The sequence below is a fragment of the Fusarium phalaenopsidis genome (genome assembly GCF_050370095.1).
Source record: "Fusarium phalaenopsidis strain FUZ10S chromosome Unknown contig_32292, whole genome shotgun sequence".
Classification (NCBI taxonomy): Eukaryota; Fungi; Ascomycota; class Sordariomycetes; order Hypocreales; family Nectriaceae; genus Fusarium; species Fusarium phalaenopsidis.
Genome location: NW_028145410.1, coordinates 24,288 through 40,924, shown reverse-complemented (window position 1 = coordinate 40,924; position 16,637 = coordinate 24,288). Strand labels below are relative to the sequence as shown.

At 49.9% G+C, this 16,637-nt stretch overlaps 5 protein-coding genes across 5 annotated transcripts; 3 read left to right on the top strand and 2 right to left on the bottom strand.

Moving 5' to 3' along the window:
• Positions 1-1,628: 1,628 nt before the first annotated feature.
• Positions 1,629-2,637, top strand: LRP88_04356 (NAD(P)-binding protein; the record flags this gene model as incomplete). Its single annotated transcript, XM_083240930.1, has 2 exons — positions 1,629-1,880; positions 1,933-2,637. The coding sequence occupies 2 exons, from the start codon at positions 1,629-1,631 to the stop codon at positions 2,635-2,637; spliced, it is 957 nt and encodes a 318-aa protein (XP_083102078.1).
• A 220-nt stretch (positions 2,638-2,857) lies between these two features.
• Positions 2,858-3,385, bottom strand: LRP88_04355 (uncharacterized protein; the record flags this gene model as incomplete). Its single annotated transcript, XM_083240929.1, has 1 exon — positions 2,858-3,385. One exon carries the CDS (start codon positions 3,383-3,385, stop codon positions 2,858-2,860), a length of 528 nt encoding a protein of 175 aa, XP_083102077.1.
• A 5,632-nt stretch (positions 3,386-9,017) lies between these two features.
• LRP88_04354 (serine/threonine kinase 16) lies at positions 9,018-11,071 on the top strand (the record flags this gene model as incomplete). The annotated part of the gene is made up of 7 exons (XM_083240928.1): positions 9,018-9,041; positions 9,093-9,436; positions 9,510-9,632; positions 9,684-9,739; positions 9,808-10,000; positions 10,053-10,895; positions 10,945-11,071. The coding sequence occupies 7 exons, from the start codon at positions 9,018-9,020 to the stop codon at positions 11,069-11,071; spliced, it is 1,710 nt and encodes a 569-aa protein (XP_083102076.1).
• A 422-nt stretch (positions 11,072-11,493) lies between these two features.
• LRP88_04353 (major facilitator superfamily domain-containing protein) lies at positions 11,494-13,258 on the bottom strand (the record flags this gene model as incomplete). Its single annotated transcript, XM_083240927.1, has 5 exons — positions 11,494-12,034; positions 12,092-12,147; positions 12,205-12,597; positions 12,676-12,943; positions 13,041-13,258. 5 exons carry the CDS (start codon positions 13,256-13,258, stop codon positions 11,494-11,496), a joined length of 1,476 nt encoding a protein of 491 aa, XP_083102075.1.
• A 637-nt stretch (positions 13,259-13,895) lies between these two features.
• Positions 13,896-14,889, top strand: LRP88_04352 (Pyruvate/Phosphoenolpyruvate kinase-like domain-containing protein; the record flags this gene model as incomplete). Its single annotated transcript, XM_083240926.1, has 2 exons — positions 13,896-14,069; positions 14,125-14,889. 2 exons carry the CDS (start codon positions 13,896-13,898, stop codon positions 14,887-14,889), a joined length of 939 nt encoding a protein of 312 aa, XP_083102074.1.
• Between the last annotated feature and the right edge of the window lie 1,748 nt (positions 14,890-16,637).

Here is a 16,637-nt window from a genome sequence, read left to right as displayed (position 1 = left end):
TCTAGCCCTAACTCTTAAATAAAGCTATTAAGCTTAGACTACTTAATTAAGGCGCATTTAATTATTATATAAGTTAAATTCCATTTCGTAGCGTTATTTTATATTACTTTAAGCTCGGACATTAACTCTTCTGCAAGCTTATAAATATCTGCCTCCTCCTGTGTAACGGTCCAGCTGAGTATATTAACAACTAGCTAAACGACTCTAACGAGTATCCTAAAGCTAAGGAAGAAAGGAAAAGAAAGTGAAAAAGGAGAAGCAAAAAGAGCCCCTTTTAGCTGTTGAGCTTATGTGGGTCTTGGTCGAGAGTGCAAGCCGAGACCCCCACGGGCTCAGCCCGTTACACCTACTAATTCGCCTTCGTGCTATAACCATAGGTTAACTAAATCGCTTGGAAGGATACTAAGCTTGTGTTATTCTTATCTACCGTGTTTACCAGCGCCGATGATGAGCGTGTTATCCGACAGAGGAAGAAGCCGTCATCCAAGAAGTCAGAGGCTAAGCCGATACGCCGTTTTTTTAGGAACGAAGCTATCAAAATGATTAACATACCGACAGTGGCTGCTACTTATAATGACGAGATGAACCATGTTGACCGTGGTGATCAGCTGAGGTCATATTATAAGTATAATCATACCCTCCGCCGGGGCCCGTGGCAGGCACTAGCCTAGACCTTCCTCCTTAATATGGCCCTTATTAACAGCTATATTGCTCAACTTCACAGGTAGCCAAAGTAGAAGAGATACATGAATCATAGGCAGTAGCGAGAGTGCATTTATAACGAATTATTCAACGCCTACGGCCATGATAGTTAAGTAAGGTAGCTTTACTGAGCAGGAGACGAGCGTGATCTATAGGATGCCGAATTATAACGTAAACACGTAGACCGGGAGATCAATTTTATCAACCGTCATGCCAAATTAAACTGCCTAGCCTGTTAAGGGTGTCGGTAGGGGCAGCTAAGAATAAACGCCTCGGAATGGAGCTGTTGAACAATTCAACTGTGCCAAAAACAAGGCGCGCCACATAGTTAGTGGCACGATCGCAATTGCTCCTCTTATTCAACATAACCCCTCATTGTTACCACAGTGGAGGTCCGCACGCACTCAGGAGATAGGGGAAAATTAAAAAGGGACGATCGGACCTGTTGAACAATTCAACTGCGCCAAAAAACAGGGCGCACCACTAGTCTTTGGCACGATCGCAATTGCTCCTCTTATTCAACAGGACCTCTCGTTAACCGTAAGAGCGGGTCGATTGCCCCAGTTGAGCGTTAAATCTGGCGAACGGCATTTTCCCAGCGCCCTCTCGGCCTCCGCGAAACACCGACAGGACATTTACCACGTCTTTCATTACAAAAGCGCCTTATTTAAAGGCCAATCAAGTGCCGACTGAATTGAACTTCGGTCCGAAAGCGGCTGCTCGGAAAGTTCATATGCCCGTTGTCTCGGACATGACGCGACTACACGTGCAATGTTGCATCAACGTCTACTGGCCTACATCGTTGGGCACCTTTATATACGGAGGATGTCCGCCGCATCACTATTTGATAAGAACAGCACTTTCACAACACTAATAGACCACTTTGATTTCTCAGACCTATTCTTGACCAACCCACCACCACCACCATGACCATCTCCACTGACGCTTCCGCCCCTCTTATTGCTGTCGTTGGCGCCACCGGGCTTCAGGGAGGCAGCGTTATAAACAATTTGGCCGCTTCGGCACTTCTATACCTCATCCGAGGATTGACAAGAGATGCAACGAAGCCAAAGGCAAAGGCTCTCGCCGATAAAGGCGTCGAGGTGGTCTCTTGCAACCTAAGCGCGGATAACAAGGCTGGCATCGAGAAGGCTTTCGCCGGTGCGACATTCGTCTTTGTAAGATTCGTGCGGTGATGCTATGGCTCAGGAGCCTGACAAGAATGCTCAGATTATGACCAATTTCTGGGAACATATGGATGGGCAGCGGGAGATGGCTGAAGGAAAAGCCATGGTGGAGGCTGCGAAGAACATCGGCGTCAAGTTGCTCCTGATCTCCTCAGAGGAAAACGCGACCAAGGTTTCGGGAGGAAAGCTTACCAAGGTTTACCACTTCGATTCAAAGACACTCATCTCTGACCACGCACGGAGCATTGGAGTCCCATTCGTCGACATATACGCTGGTGGCTACATGAATAACTTTACTACCTTCTGCCGCCCACGTCCCGCCGGAGATGGCTCGTATGTCGTCGATGGCGTCTGGTCTGAGGACACCCTGATGCCGCTCCTAGATACCTACCACGATTTCGGTCTTTTTGTCCGGCTAGCCATCGAGTCAGATGAGTTTAATCATGGAGACGGCAAGGTAGTGTCGGCACATGGGGAATGGCTTACCATTGTGCAACAGATCGACATTCTCAGTCAAGTGACGGGTAAGAAAATCTCATACAACAAAGTTACCGACGAGCAAAGCCGGGCGGGAATGGCTCAGGCGGGATTGCCACCTCATGCGATCGACGACATGAGCGACATGTTCAAGTTCCATGCGCTCTGGGAATCTGTGTACACCCATAGCAACCGGGAGAATCTGGCGCGACAGCCGCGCAAGTTTAAGGAGTATTGCGAAAATGAGGATTGGAGCCAGGTTTTTGTCTAATTCATGTTTCAATAGGAGGAAACAGCGCAGTCTTGGTCGGATAAAGGCCCTTACTCTGCATTAGTATTCCTGAAATCATCGAGTTGGGACACAAGTCATCCCGCCCGCAGTAATGAATCCATGCTCGTCCCAGATCAGAGCACCGGTGCCGCTGCTTACCTCAAATTATATTTTTAGTTATTAAAAGCTGTTTAGGAAAAATATCTTTGCGGTGTTACACTTAGCGCCGGCTACTTTCCTCTTGTGAGATATCCGTGAGGACCATGATTTGTCCATTCTCCATCTTGCCGAAGTTCTCGGCACTTCCATGCTCGGCCAGCCTAGCGCGCGCCCAGCACCTGCTCTGCAGCGGAAGTTCATCGTCGCTCATCGCATTGGGCTTTGGACGCAAGTTTTCATCGACGAAACGGTCCACGGGACCAAGTGGCCAACCTCTTGCCCGAGATGGTTGGCTATGATCATCGCCCGTGTTCGAACGAGCTGAGACACTGAGCAGGCCGCGCCTGACCCGGGCTAACAGGGGACGCAGACCCGGCAGGCTCGCACAAATGAGGGCCATGTTCAGTTCGCCGGCGCTCCATGTGGCTGTACTGGCATTTTCGTAGGTGATATCGTTGCTGCCTGCGACCTTGACCAGGCTCTGCAACCGTGCAATGCTGACGGCGCATGTGAGACCACCAACAGCGAAAACGAGGATGACGGCATGCTTTTGGTATTTCGGCAAGCGTAGTTGCTTTAAAGCGGGCATGGGAAGGAGGATTATGACAAAATCTGTGACAATGTTTAGGGCTGCGTTGGTGCACCAGACTGCCATTCTATTCAGGCAGACGCCGGGCACATCGGGCCGCCAAATTTTCTCGACTGGCACACATAGGAAGACAGTCACAAGTACTGTCATGAGGCTGTATAAAAAGACAAAAACTCCGGCAACGTATATTATGCTGCGCATTCGAGGTTCGGCGACGGCGAAAATTCGATGGTACTGGAACAGAAACGTGGCCTTGACAAAAGCGAGGGCGAGATAGTAGCAAAGAACGCTGAACAGGAAGGGCTATCAAATGTTAGAGCATTCCAACACGTGGATGTATGATGTATCTTGCCTTCAGCGGTCGAAGGAGGTCTCCCTCGGTCAAATCCCACTCGTGCATGCCCAGGCCATTGTCGGCTTGGACCTTCATGAGAACTGTAAATGCTGTTGCAAAACCCATCGCAACCGCAAGGCACAAGTCCTCGAAACCTGGCTTTGCGACCACGACAAATCGAGCGTATAGGCGCATTAGGACAAAGAGGTTTCCAACGACACTCAGAGCAATCGAGATCTTCACAGCCCCGTCGCCACGGGGGTTGTTTTGTGAAGCCATTGGTTCCAAAACACCAAGGCATGCTGCCGCAGAACTGCGGATGAAAGATGGGGGGGAAGTGGGGAGATGTAGGGAATACAGATTCTTACCTGTTATTACGATTCGGGCCGCCCATGGATGTGGCTGATATTTTGTGCCAGCTACAGCATGTGACGCGCGGGCTGAGTCAGTCGTCATTCAGGAGCTGTACCAAGCACCCGAATATTCTCGCGTCGACCCCTTCCTTGGTTTCAGTAGTGCAACGAAGCGTGTTGAAAGGGAGTGAGACACTGTGGTTCATTAACCACACTCTTATGTACTGTATGTAGGAGACAATCTCCGCCTTCCATGATTTACGTGCGACTCAGGTGCGGTAAAGATGTCATGAGAACCAGAATGTTACCTCGATTCTCTTAATATGGCTCCTCACCGCCCAGCCATTCCCTAATGGATCGATCAATCACTTCTGGGGACGGCGGCAATCGCCATGTCCCTCCATGAACGAAGGCTCTGGCCCACTCGAGAACTCTGAGTTCAGGCTGATAAGATAATGCTACATTCGCCCCAGCCCCGTCAAACCCAATGAGACGCTAAGCCCCCTCCTCCCCCGAACAGGTGGCTGCTGGTCGAACCTAATTTAAATTGTTAACAATTTGGCACCAGCAGTGGAAACGGTGGGAAGCTGGGCAAGCACACTGAGGCTCCAAAGTAGCTCTCCTTTCCACTCAAGGCGACCTTGACTTTCTCTACTCAACCAGGGACAACCATGCTTCCCAGCAATCTGTAGGGAACGCGAAGTGAGTAAAAAAACGACAAGAGGACCTTCCCCTTGGACACGGTCGTGACAGCAACGCTTGTCTCCAAACCCACAACTACACCTGTAGATGAATACAAGCTTTCAGTAACTGCATTTTGAGTCGCCTGAGCTATGCTTTGTCGTACCGCAAGATCTCGCGAAATTCGAACAAAACTAAGTGCAACTAATGCAAGTTAATGCAGGCTAATGCAAGCCAGCTAGCCATGCTATCGAATCAGCTTACAGTAATTGATGAGTCAGATCTTTTAGAAATAACCGGAAAGAAGTTAGCCAATTAGATTAAGAGGTAAGGCGGCTAAGAGTGGAAATATAAGGACGCCACTTTGTTTGAATTTCGCGAGATCTTACGGTAGTTCATCTTCATGGCGAAGTGCTGCGTTCGGACCGCATGGCAACTCACCACTCGCCCACGAGACATCTGAAATACAGATGCCAGACGCGTGCATCTCAACCAGAGTCTCGTCTGGTTGCGAGGAATTGGGGTATATTTCCTGGAGTCCGAAACGTCCTCAAGTCTCAATATGACGAGGGCTTTAGTTGTTGGTGTCATTGCGTGGGTAGTGTGAGGGAGAAGGGCAAGGGTTATAACTTGCCACTTGGAGTCTTCTCGCCTCTCCTAGTTCTCGTGAGCATCACTGTCCATCCTGCATCTCCTTGCTTGCGGTAAGACTGCCAACGGGTATTCGCCCCGCTGCTAAGGCACTATCTAAGTGTCTTATAAATGTGGCAGACAGCTGATATTATCATATTGCTATCAGAGTGAGCTGAGAGAGCTACTAACCGTAATTGGTTTAGATCCTTGCACAGTACGCGTTGGCAGTCTTACCGCAAGCAAGGAGATGCCCGGCGCTTGCAGTAGTCTGTCATGCTGATTTGCCGGTGGTCATGCCGATTTGCCGGTGGTCATGCCGATTTGCCGGTGGTCATGCCGATCGGAGACCATGTGGGAGAAGTTAGAGTTCTCCCGAGGTTAGTGAGCCCTTACGCCTTGTGGAACGCAAGGTAGAACTGAAGGATTCTTCCTTGTATTAAACGTCATCTGAGAAAAGAAAGCTCGCATTTTGCCTTAACGGACTACTGGGTCTTCTTTGGGAGCCCCTCAAACCCCTCCAACCACTGGAACTTGTCATTAGGGGAGCGGAGGCCCTTTAGTTCTCAGCACACACGCGAGGGCCTTCTCCCCCGCACGCCATCAGTCTCATTTCGGATCACCGGCACCATGGATTCTAGCCCAGAAAAGTGAGGGCTTTACACTACCTCCGCCCACTCGAGTCATACCTAGGTGGCTTATCCGGTTTCACTCCTGAGAGGACAGGTGGAGTAGGTATACCCTGTCACCCCATGGGGAAGTACGGGGTAATGCACAGGCCTTGAAGATAGCCGCCTATGGGGCACCACTTTAGCGGACACCTACAGATTTTTGATGCCTTAGTACTCGCATGGTTCTACATATTCTAAAAACTTTACGTATGCGTGCTACGGCCTCAATAGTGAAATTAAGCAATAAACAGTTATCGCATGGACGATAGACGAGCTGTTGAAGGTCACTTCTGTGTCTCAATGTACAACCTTATCAGAAAGGGGCGAGTTTGGTGGTTTCGGAAGCTCAGCCAACACTCTGCTTTCAGCCCTTGGCTTCCAGCTCCAGGATTCGGGTCAGGGATCCGCCTCACAAGGCGCCATCGCTATCGCCCAGCCAGGATCGTCTCGACAAATCAGCCACGCCATCAGGGGATCTCCTTGAGTGCGTTAAGGCTTCGTGAGGTTACTTGACCCACATGACCTTAGTCATGACGTAGGTACGAGAGGGGTACCACATAGTGCTCAATTAATTATTTCCACCTAAAACACCATATAAATATTTTTGAAGATACTCATGAGCTCTCAATCAATCCCTAGTCAGGCACTGAGTGCCTCTGATCCAAGTATTATAATTACAGAAGAGAATAGCCGCCGCGAGCAGCCAGCCGATTTCACCTGCCGACCTATCTTCAACCCGGTCCCTAGCTGCGGCACCAATTTCCTCCCGGTGATGGTGCCTGATCGCGACCTCGAGGTCAAAGAGCTGCCCCAGCAGCCTCTTGACCTCTTCCATCACTTTGTGCCTTATTTCCTAGTTGCAAAATGGGTTAAATATACGAATGAATGGGTTGATCATTTGCTTCGCAGTCGCAGCTGGAAGCCACGGGCTCGAATTCGCAGTTGGAAGCCAACCACCGTGCCAGAGGTATATCTATGGCTTGCGCTTCTAATTCATATAGGAATTCATAAGGAAATCACAATCCGAGACCATTGGAAGACTTCCCGGCTAGGGCACCAAGGTTCCGACCATTCAATCCTCAAAGTCATGACTTTTGACCGCTTTCAACTGATTCATCGGCACCTTCGGCTCTTCAACCCCTTCAGCCTCGCCAAAGAGGCTGCCAAAGCTGGCCTTACGAAGGTCTTTGCCGCCGTTGACGAGTGGTCTCGGCACCTACAATACGCGTCAACTGAATTCCTCAAGCCGGGCACGAATATCGCTGTGGACGAGTGTATGATCCGCTATACAGGAAGGTCATACCAGACAACACGAGTCCCAAATAAGCCTATCCCCGTGGGCTTCAAGATCTGGGCCACGGCGCAAAAAGGCCTCTTCTTGCGGTGGCTTTGGCACGAGCCGAAGAAGAGATACGGTCCAGTTAGCCTCGTAACGCGGCTTCGATCTCAGAGAAGAAGGCGACTTTACACACACCTCAACCCGACACAAAGCGTGGTTATTGCCCTTATTAATAAGCTGCCAAAAGCCATATATCACGTCTTCATTGATAACCTCTTCTCGTCCGCTAACCTCTTTAGAAGCCTCCGTCAATATGGCCACGGGGCCACAGGCACGGCCCGCCGCAACTGTGGTATCTACGCCCCCTTCGCGAAGCTCAAAGACGATGATTCTGCCGGCCGGAGGCTCCTTCAGTTCAATGAGGTCAGAATGGCTCCAACAGTTGATAATAAGGTAGCAAGCTAAGTCAAATTTACCTATAAAACCCCTACTAATTTGACTTACTCTTCCCTAGGTCAACCAAATCGCGTGGAAGGATAACGCCCTCGTGCTCTTCTTATCTACTGTATTCAAAGGCGACGAGCTTATCATACGGAAGAGGAAGAGGCCAAATACAGATCAAGCCCGCGCACGGCCAATACAGCGTTTTTTTGGTGACGATGCCGTTAAGACCTTTGCGATCCCTTCTATCGCCGCTACGTACAACGATGAGATGAACCATGTGGACCGTGGCGACCAACTAAGGGCATCACGGGGCTATAGTCACTCAATTCGTCGTGGCCCTTGGCAGGCTATAGCTTGGACCTTCCTTCTTGACACAGCCCTCATCAATAGCTATCTTCTTCAGCTTCATGGGCAGCCAAAGTGGAAGAAAATACGGTCTCAGAGTGACTGGCGAGGCCGCCTTATAGATGACCTTATTGCGGCTTATTGGACTGGTCATTCCAGGCAGCGATTTCGAGCTGGCGACGAAAATACGCCTATGGAGCTGCATGAACGCGTCAAAAGAGGGAAAAACAGCCCTTGCCTTGCTTGTCAAGGACTCCGCTGCGGTCAAATTAGGTCACGTAGCAAGAGGAAGCCATTAGCCGGCGTCAACGGCAATACGAAAAGGAAGGGGCTGAAGAGGTCATCTTATGGCTGCAAGCAATGTGATGTTGCGATTTGTAACTCACAAGATTGTTGGGACTTCTATCACCATAGAAAATAGGTGGGGATTAAAGTACCTCTAATTTTCGCTATTTTAATTGGACCGGACCCCCTGTCGTGACCCTCACGAAGCCTTAACGCACTCAAGGAGATAGGAGGCCCGTCCTCCCACTTGGCTCCGACCTTCAAAACCGGAAGTCTCGAACCATGCGGGATCGAAGCTGGGGTGGGAATCTCGAAGCGATCCAGCCCAATCAGCACCAAGCTCTGTGTTGGCCACCCCATTTCGCACTGCCATTGACCAAGCTCACCCCATGTGACATCTAACGGTAAAAGCTGGAGCTAGTGTGTGCGGAGTAACCCCTCAGTTGGAATAGCCTTGGCATCGGTAAAGACATCGGCATTTGGCTCAATTCTTTAACATGCGAGGTTGGCGAGAGAGTCAGAATTGTTATAAACCAGCTGCCAAGAACCTCTGAGGACTGTTTGACAATCCATCTCTCCCAGCGACGGACCAAGGAGAGCGAAAATCACCATGGAGATGAACTATAACAATGAGGTAAGTCATTTCTCATGTGACCTTGGAGCGGGATGCTGATAGACATCTCAGGAGCTCCATGCCATCGAGGCGGAGCTCCACACAGATATCGTGCCCGGCACAGAGATCATGCGAGATGTTGCATCGCACCATTTTGTCAAAGATCGTTCTGGTTCCAGCCGTGTCCTCATTCCTCAGCCTTCGGACGATCCTGCCGACCCCCTCAATTGGTCATTTACATGGAAAATATTGACAATCACTGGAGCCAGTCTAGCGAGCTTCTTCCAGGGTTTTGGGCCACTAGCGCTTGCACCTATGTTTCCAGACTACATCGAGGCGTTTCACTGCAGCCTGGCGGACGCTGTCCAGTTCACTGGAGTGTGTATCTTGGTTTTGGGGTTTAGCAACTTTATATGGTAAGTGCTACATCCGATAGAGGCAGAAGAGTCTGGTTTGATCCGAATGAGGTTATTAATTATCGTGCACTAGGGTTCCGATCAGCACTTCCTTCGGTAGACGCCCGGTATACATCTTCTCCAACCTGATTTGCCTCGCCTCCATGGTATGGAGAGCCCGTGCCCAGACGTATGGCAGTTTCATGGGCGCTTGTGTGTATGTATTGAAGGGGACGAGTTGTCGAAACATTTCTTAACCGTGACCTAGGCTTAATGGTATTGGCGCTGGCCCTGCAGAGTCGATCCAACCATCCGTCATTGCTGGTAAGTCAACATGTTAGAGCGTTATCAAAGCGTGAATATGCCCCGGTGGAGATCTAACGGTTACCTAGATATCTTCTTCTTGCACGACAGAGGCAAATGGAACACTCTTTATTGGGTCACATATATGGGATCATTGATGATCGGTCCGATTGTCAGCGGTTCCGTCGCGCTCAATGTCGGGTGGCGTAACTTTTGGTGGCTAAACGTGGCCCTAGGCGCGTTTGTACTGATCTATATCGTCTTCCTATTTCCAGAGACCAAGTTCGTCACCCGCCCTACTTGCCCACTAAGACCTCCCGCTGACGAGAACTAGATGGCATCGCCCCCACCCGAACGAGATCCTTGAGGAAGTCAGACCCAACAGCGGGAAGAATGACAGTTCGGTCAACGCCAAACACGCGGAGAATTCACAGGAAGATACCCAGAGCACAGCGGATCCCGCCATCAACGTGGCCACGGAGAAAGGTACCCCGGATAGACTTGCTGATCTAACCGCCAGCGAGACGGCTCAAAGAGATCCTTACCTTGGCAGGGGCAAGCCCGCGAAGTGGCAATTTCGTGTCTTCCAGCCCAATGCCCATCCCTTCAAGGCTATTCTTCTGGACCTATGGATCCCTTGGAAGCTATTTGCCTTCCCCATCGTTCAATTCGCCAGCTTTGTTGTCTCTTGGAGCTGCTCTTCTTTCTTAACCATCAATCTGACCCAGAGCCAAGTACTTGCCGCGCCACCTTACAACTTCTCTAGCCAGACGATTGGATTTACCAATTTTGCTATTTTTGTCGGATCTCTCATCGGCCTGGCGACGGGTGGTCCTCTGTCCGACTGGGTGGCTGCCAAACTCACCGCTAGAAATAACGGTGTTCGCGAGCCAGAGATGCGGTTGCTCGCCATGATCCCATTCGTTCTTATTATGTACCTCGGAAACATCATTGTCTCAGTTGGATATGAGAACCTTTGGCCATGGGAGGCAATCGTGCTTGTTGGATATACTTGTGCGGGTATCCAAGTTGCGGCCCTCCCCAGCATTTCGAGCACGTATGCCGTCGACAGTTATAAACCCGTTGCTGGCAGCCTGTTTGTTAGCATCACTGTCAACAAGAACCTTTGGGGCTATGGATTCAGCAAATTTATCACTCCTTGGAGCATCAAGTCGGGGTAAGTCGATCACTCAGCGTGTAGATTATACCGTACTCATCGTCATCAGTTTCATCCCACCCATCATGACTAATGGAAGCTTGGTCCTTCTCTGGTGTCTGTTTGGTGTCGTCTTCTACTATTATGGCAAGACATTTCGTCGTTGGAGCAAGAATAGCAGCATTCACAACCTTTGAAGGGTTCAACTGTGTGGAGTTGCTGGGTATGAATAGGCGAGATACAGAAGGCAGGTATTTGTTGATAGGAACCGGAGGACTCTTTTAGTCTCAAGATACGCTTGTAACTTAAATACAACCTTATTATTTGCATTTAGTCTAGTTCAAAGTCATAGCTACTAGATATTTCGCTGAGCTTACACTTGGCAAACGGCTTACTACTTTAACTTTAGAGCAGTTCCTCCTCTAGCACCTTGGAAACCGCTATAGCCTTATTTTATGCAACACGCTCGCTGTTTGACTGACCTGAATTCGGAAGTGCGGTGGGTTTATATCGACTGACTGTTACCTGATAATTACATAACGAGGCGTTTTTATAGCAGCTCTCGACTGCGACTATGTTATTCATACCGAAACAGCATGTTCTTTCATAAGATTCCGTCCTAGGTTGTATACAGTCTGATCTCATGTCCCGTCTGCTGTCCTTGGGCAAGCAGCTTCTTGTTCTCCTTCTTAAGCAAGAACTTCATCAGCATAGACGCTGAGATGCTAAGGGCCGAGAACGCCATCATCAGTAGCATGGCCATGACAAAGCGCGGCCCATCGGAAGCAGGGAAGAAGTAGGGGCTCCAGATATTGCCGAGCTGAGAAAGTAGGTTGATAATTGCTGTTGCGCAGGCTCGTTTCTCTGGTGTCTGATTGAGTGATGATGCGGCCCACGAGTATACAGCGGCGTTGGCGGCAAAGGCCCCGGAACAGTAAAGAAAAGAGGCTGTGTATCGAGCCGCATTGTTTAAAGTCGCGACTGAGATGATGAAGCCGATGATTGCCACCAACATGGGGCCACTGATATGGTAGCCGCGCTCATTGAAGTGATCGCTGGAGTAAGCCACAAGAAATGACACGACTGCACCAAACAGGTACGGGGGAGCTGTTAGGACTAGTGTGATAGTTCGAGACCCGAGGTGCATAGATTTAACGATGCTATCGTGGATATGTATTTAGTGACTTTACATCTGGACCTCAAAACGAACGACTCACGTTGGAAAGAAGTTGTTGAAGCCATAAGCAGTATGGTTGGCACATAGGATAATAACCTGTTCAAGTTAGCACAGAGATGACATACGGATTCTTGATCTTTGAGATGAACTCACGAAAATCCAGGTTCTGATGTCTTTAACAGCAAGCCTCAGACCATGCCACACTGTCCTCTCAGTCTCGGGAAGTGAAACACGGTCAAGAGCAATGCGCTGTCTAGCCAAGTGTCGCTCTTCGTCGTTAAAGAGCCATCTACCACTACCAGTCTTAGACTCTGGAAAGTCTGGGAGGAGAACAAACGCAAACAGGGCAGCTAAGACGCTACCAGCTCCCTCAAGGATGAACAGCCACTGCCAGCCATGTAGGCCTGCCTTGTCAGATAGACCAGCAAAGATACCAGCTGCGATGAGCCCAGAGAAGGCGGTGGCCAGAACAAGACCCGAGTATAAGACTGCTGTTCGGAGTGCGAGTTCCTTTCGAGTGTACCAGGCAGAGAGCATGAAAAAGGCCTAAAGTCAAGAATTCTGTGGTTAACTCGGGCGAAATCATGAAATATTGTAGCCCAAGAGCTGTAGGAGATGACATACCCCAGGGAAGAAGGGTGCCTCAACTATTCCCAAAAAGAAGCGCACGGCAATAAGGCCGGAGAAACTAGTAACCCCAGCAGTAGCTGCTGACACGCACGACCAGACCACGACGCAGGCTGGTAGGTAAATGCTTGGCCGGACTCTAGTCAAGATCATATTCGAGGGTAGCTGTGCAAGCATGTAGCCCACATTTAGTATCGAGACCGCAACATTGAACTCATTACCAACGAGTCCGGTGTCCTCTTCGAGTTTGTCGAGACGCGCTTGCCTGTAACGCAGTATGTGTCAGCGATGAATCCATTGTAGACTGAGTTTGGGAGGATAGTAAGACTTGCGCAATGTTGTTTCTGTCCAAGTAGTTGAACATGTAGAGGATCCAAACAATGGGCAAAAGTGTCATGTCCAGCTTGCGAACAATTCGCTTCTCAGCAGTCCTCCACTCTAAGCTCTCATGATGACCGAAAGGGCTTTCCGTCAACTCCGCATTGTGAGTGTCATGTTTCGAGACCATCTCGGCGTGGAATGAGACACTGTCCTCATTCGCAGCTTTGGGCATAGTTTCATGTGACTTCTCTGTAGTCATCTTGAGAAAGAGGAAGATAGTGGCTTTGAAATTGAGAAGTAAGGTTAACCCCACAAGATAGTCTGTGGCTCGACCATTCCCAGGCAACGGCGTTGGCGGGCTATTATATAGTTATCTTCCTCGTTCACAAATGCAACTGGATCTTACAGGAGAGTCCGATCGTGCTCTTTGAGTCGCTCGGAATGCGGAGACCCCAGATTTTGCTCATCAAAAATGGGAACGAACAAGCAAGGTAGCATCGTTTGCGGGGTTGATGGTTTGCCTAGAGAACCTTGAGACTAGCTGATGGAATTAGCGTTGTTCTGGGTTAATATCGGACTTGAACTCTGCGGAATTGGTGAAGAGGTTCACCGATCGGATATGCGATCGGACACGCGATCGGACATGGGATGGCGCCGGTCGGATAGTCCGCTGGGCAATAGCGTCGGGAATAGGTCAGCTGCGTCTCATCGAGAAATCATGGGTACTGTTTCCATGCGGCATCGGAAACTCCAATTATCTATATAACTGAGGAGTTTTGTAAACCGATTAAGTGAAGGTTGACAACAGAGTACAACCACGACTAACACATTAATTGGCCAATTGATCCTGATCTTGTTTAACCAGTCACCGCGCAATAACGCACCTATCCAACAACATGACGTTCAACAACGAAAACAGCAATGGTAACAGTGATGCAGCCCAACACTTGTCGGCTGCCACTAAGTTGAGACGCCATCTGGAGACTGACGAAATCATTGTTGCTCCTGGTGTCTACGATGGCTTCAGCGCCCGCATCGCCAATGAAGTAGGATTTGACTGCATTTACATGGTGAGTGAACACCTTTCATCTCTCAGGCCGACCATATTGACGGAATTTGGGACAGACTGGAGCTGGTACCTGTGCGTCTAAACTAGGCCAGCCCGATCTTGGTTTTGCATCACTTAACGACATGCGAGAACACGCCGAGATGATTGCCAACCTCAATCCATCGGTACCCCTCATTGCTGATGCCGACACGGGATATGGAGGACCCAACATGGTCGCTCGAACTGTGTCGCAGTATCATCGCTCCGGTATCGCAGGCTTGCACATCGAGGATCAAATCCAGACCAAGCGATGCGGCCACCTTGGAGGCAAGGCAGTCGTCGATATCGACACCTTCACGCAGCGTATTGGTGCGGCTTACCAAGCTCGCAAACAACTTAACTCCGATATCGTTATCATAGCACGCACCGACTCGCTGCAGACACATGGCTTCGATGAGGCTGTCCGGCGACTTCAAGCAGCGGTCGGAGCTGGTGCTGACATTGGCTTCCTCGAAGGCGTTAGGACGGCGGAAGAAGCTCGCAAAGTTTGTGAACTTATGGCACCCACGCCTATGTTGCTAAACATGGTTGAGCACGGAGCAACTCCCTCTTGGACGCCTGACGAAGCCAAAGAGTTGGGTTACAAGATGATCATTTTCCCTTTTGCTTCAATTGGGCCTGCCTACCAGGCTATCAAGGATGTTTTCGTGAAGATCAAACAGACAGGAAGGACTGGACTGGAGAAAGACTTTACACCTAAAAAGCTATTCACTATTGTTGGTCTGGAAGAGGCCATGGCACTGGACAACGCGGCGGGAGGGCAGTTATACAACAAAGTCTAGAGTTCACCCAGGTTTTAATGGAACCCATCTTCATATCTGCTTGAAGAAAGGGACCATGATTATATAGAAATACAGCAATAAACCTTGCGAACCAGTTAAGCTCAATCCATTCGTATCAGGTAGCCCGACTTGAGTACCCTAAACAGCTGAAGTAGGCTTACGCAAGGATGATGATCGAGTTCCCCGCACTTCGAGTCCGACCGGACATTGCTCTTAGTACAAAGGTATGTACCAGCCTGCTTTGAGCTGGAAACGTCCGCCTCGGACATTAGAGAGCTCATTTTCATCGGATTGCAAAACGCCGTTGGCCGGCATTCACATCCGCCGATGAATGCCGATGCGTCTTCGGGCCAAGCTGAAGGCCAGCCAAGACGCGGAACCTCGAGACCACGCCGCAACGGCGCCGGCACCGACAATGCGGATGGATCTTCCGGTCGAAGAAAGGCTTGTAACGAGTGCAAGCAGCAAAAGGTAAGTTATCCTAAACTTGTGCGGTTGAAACACCTCCGTCTGAGTAATGTCTTAGCTGCGGTGCGACCTCACTTATTGTGACGACACAACAAATCTTCCAGTTTGTAGCCGATGCAACCGCCTTGGACTGGAGTGCAAGATTGAGCTTGGGTTTAGGAGAACAAGAAAGCGGAGGTACGTAACAACATAAGAATAGATGTCGTCGCCTTTGTTTACCGAAACTGACTATTTAGACGGTCGGTCGACTTGGTAAACGAGATCCGCGATTTGAAGAAACGACTGGAGGAAGCTCAGGATGGCTCCAACACAAACCCAACATTAGAGACAGCTCAAACCAGACCAACAAGTGAGATGGATTGGGCACTACCCGCGACTGCTGGAGGTCTTCTACCCACCCTCTCAGTTGACGCAAACCTGGGTCAACTTCAGCTCGATAGCAGCCGTTCGACCGTTCCGCCTATGCAACAGCCACCTCCGCCCCCGATCCCTGTCGATGAGTCCCCTACAGCAACAACCGATGCTACAGAACATTCACGTGCTCCTGGTGTCACTACCCGACCTGTTATCGATGAGCTTGATCCGCGCCGACCCTTCTCTAGTTCCCTACCACGTCCGCAGGCGCTGGGTAACACGGCGCTCTCGGTCGAAGAGATTGAAGAGCTGTTCAATCTGTATGGTCCTCAATGCCCATGCTGATGGCACCACTGACAAGTCTCTCACTCTTAGTTATCGGACATCGTATCATCCTCATATGCCGGTTATTGATATCAACAGATCTCCTCAAGAGTATTACCACCTATCTGAGCTTCTATTTTGGACCATCATCTCGGTCGCCTCTAGACGCCTATCATCCCATCCAACATTATTGCCAAAGCTCGCTAGAAGTGTAACGGATCTCATGTGGAAGACACTGCGGTCCGTCTCCTACTCCATATCGACAGTCCAGGCATTGGCGCTCCTCTGCACCTGGCCCTTCCCGACAAGCAGCAGCACGGCAGACCCGACTTTCATGCTTGTAGGAACAATGCTACAAATAGGGACACAGATAGGCCTGCATCGTGCTCTTAGTGCCCAAGACTTTTCTAAAGTACCTATCAAACTGGAAGCATTAGAGTATGCTGAATGGGTACGAACCTGGGAGGCCTGCAACATTGTAGCGCAAAGGTCAGTCGGCCAGGGATTCTATCATTGCATGTGCTAGGCGAACAGTTGCTGATTCACTCTGCTCAGTGTGAGTGTTGGCTGTGGCCTTCCCATATTCGTACAGACACATGATG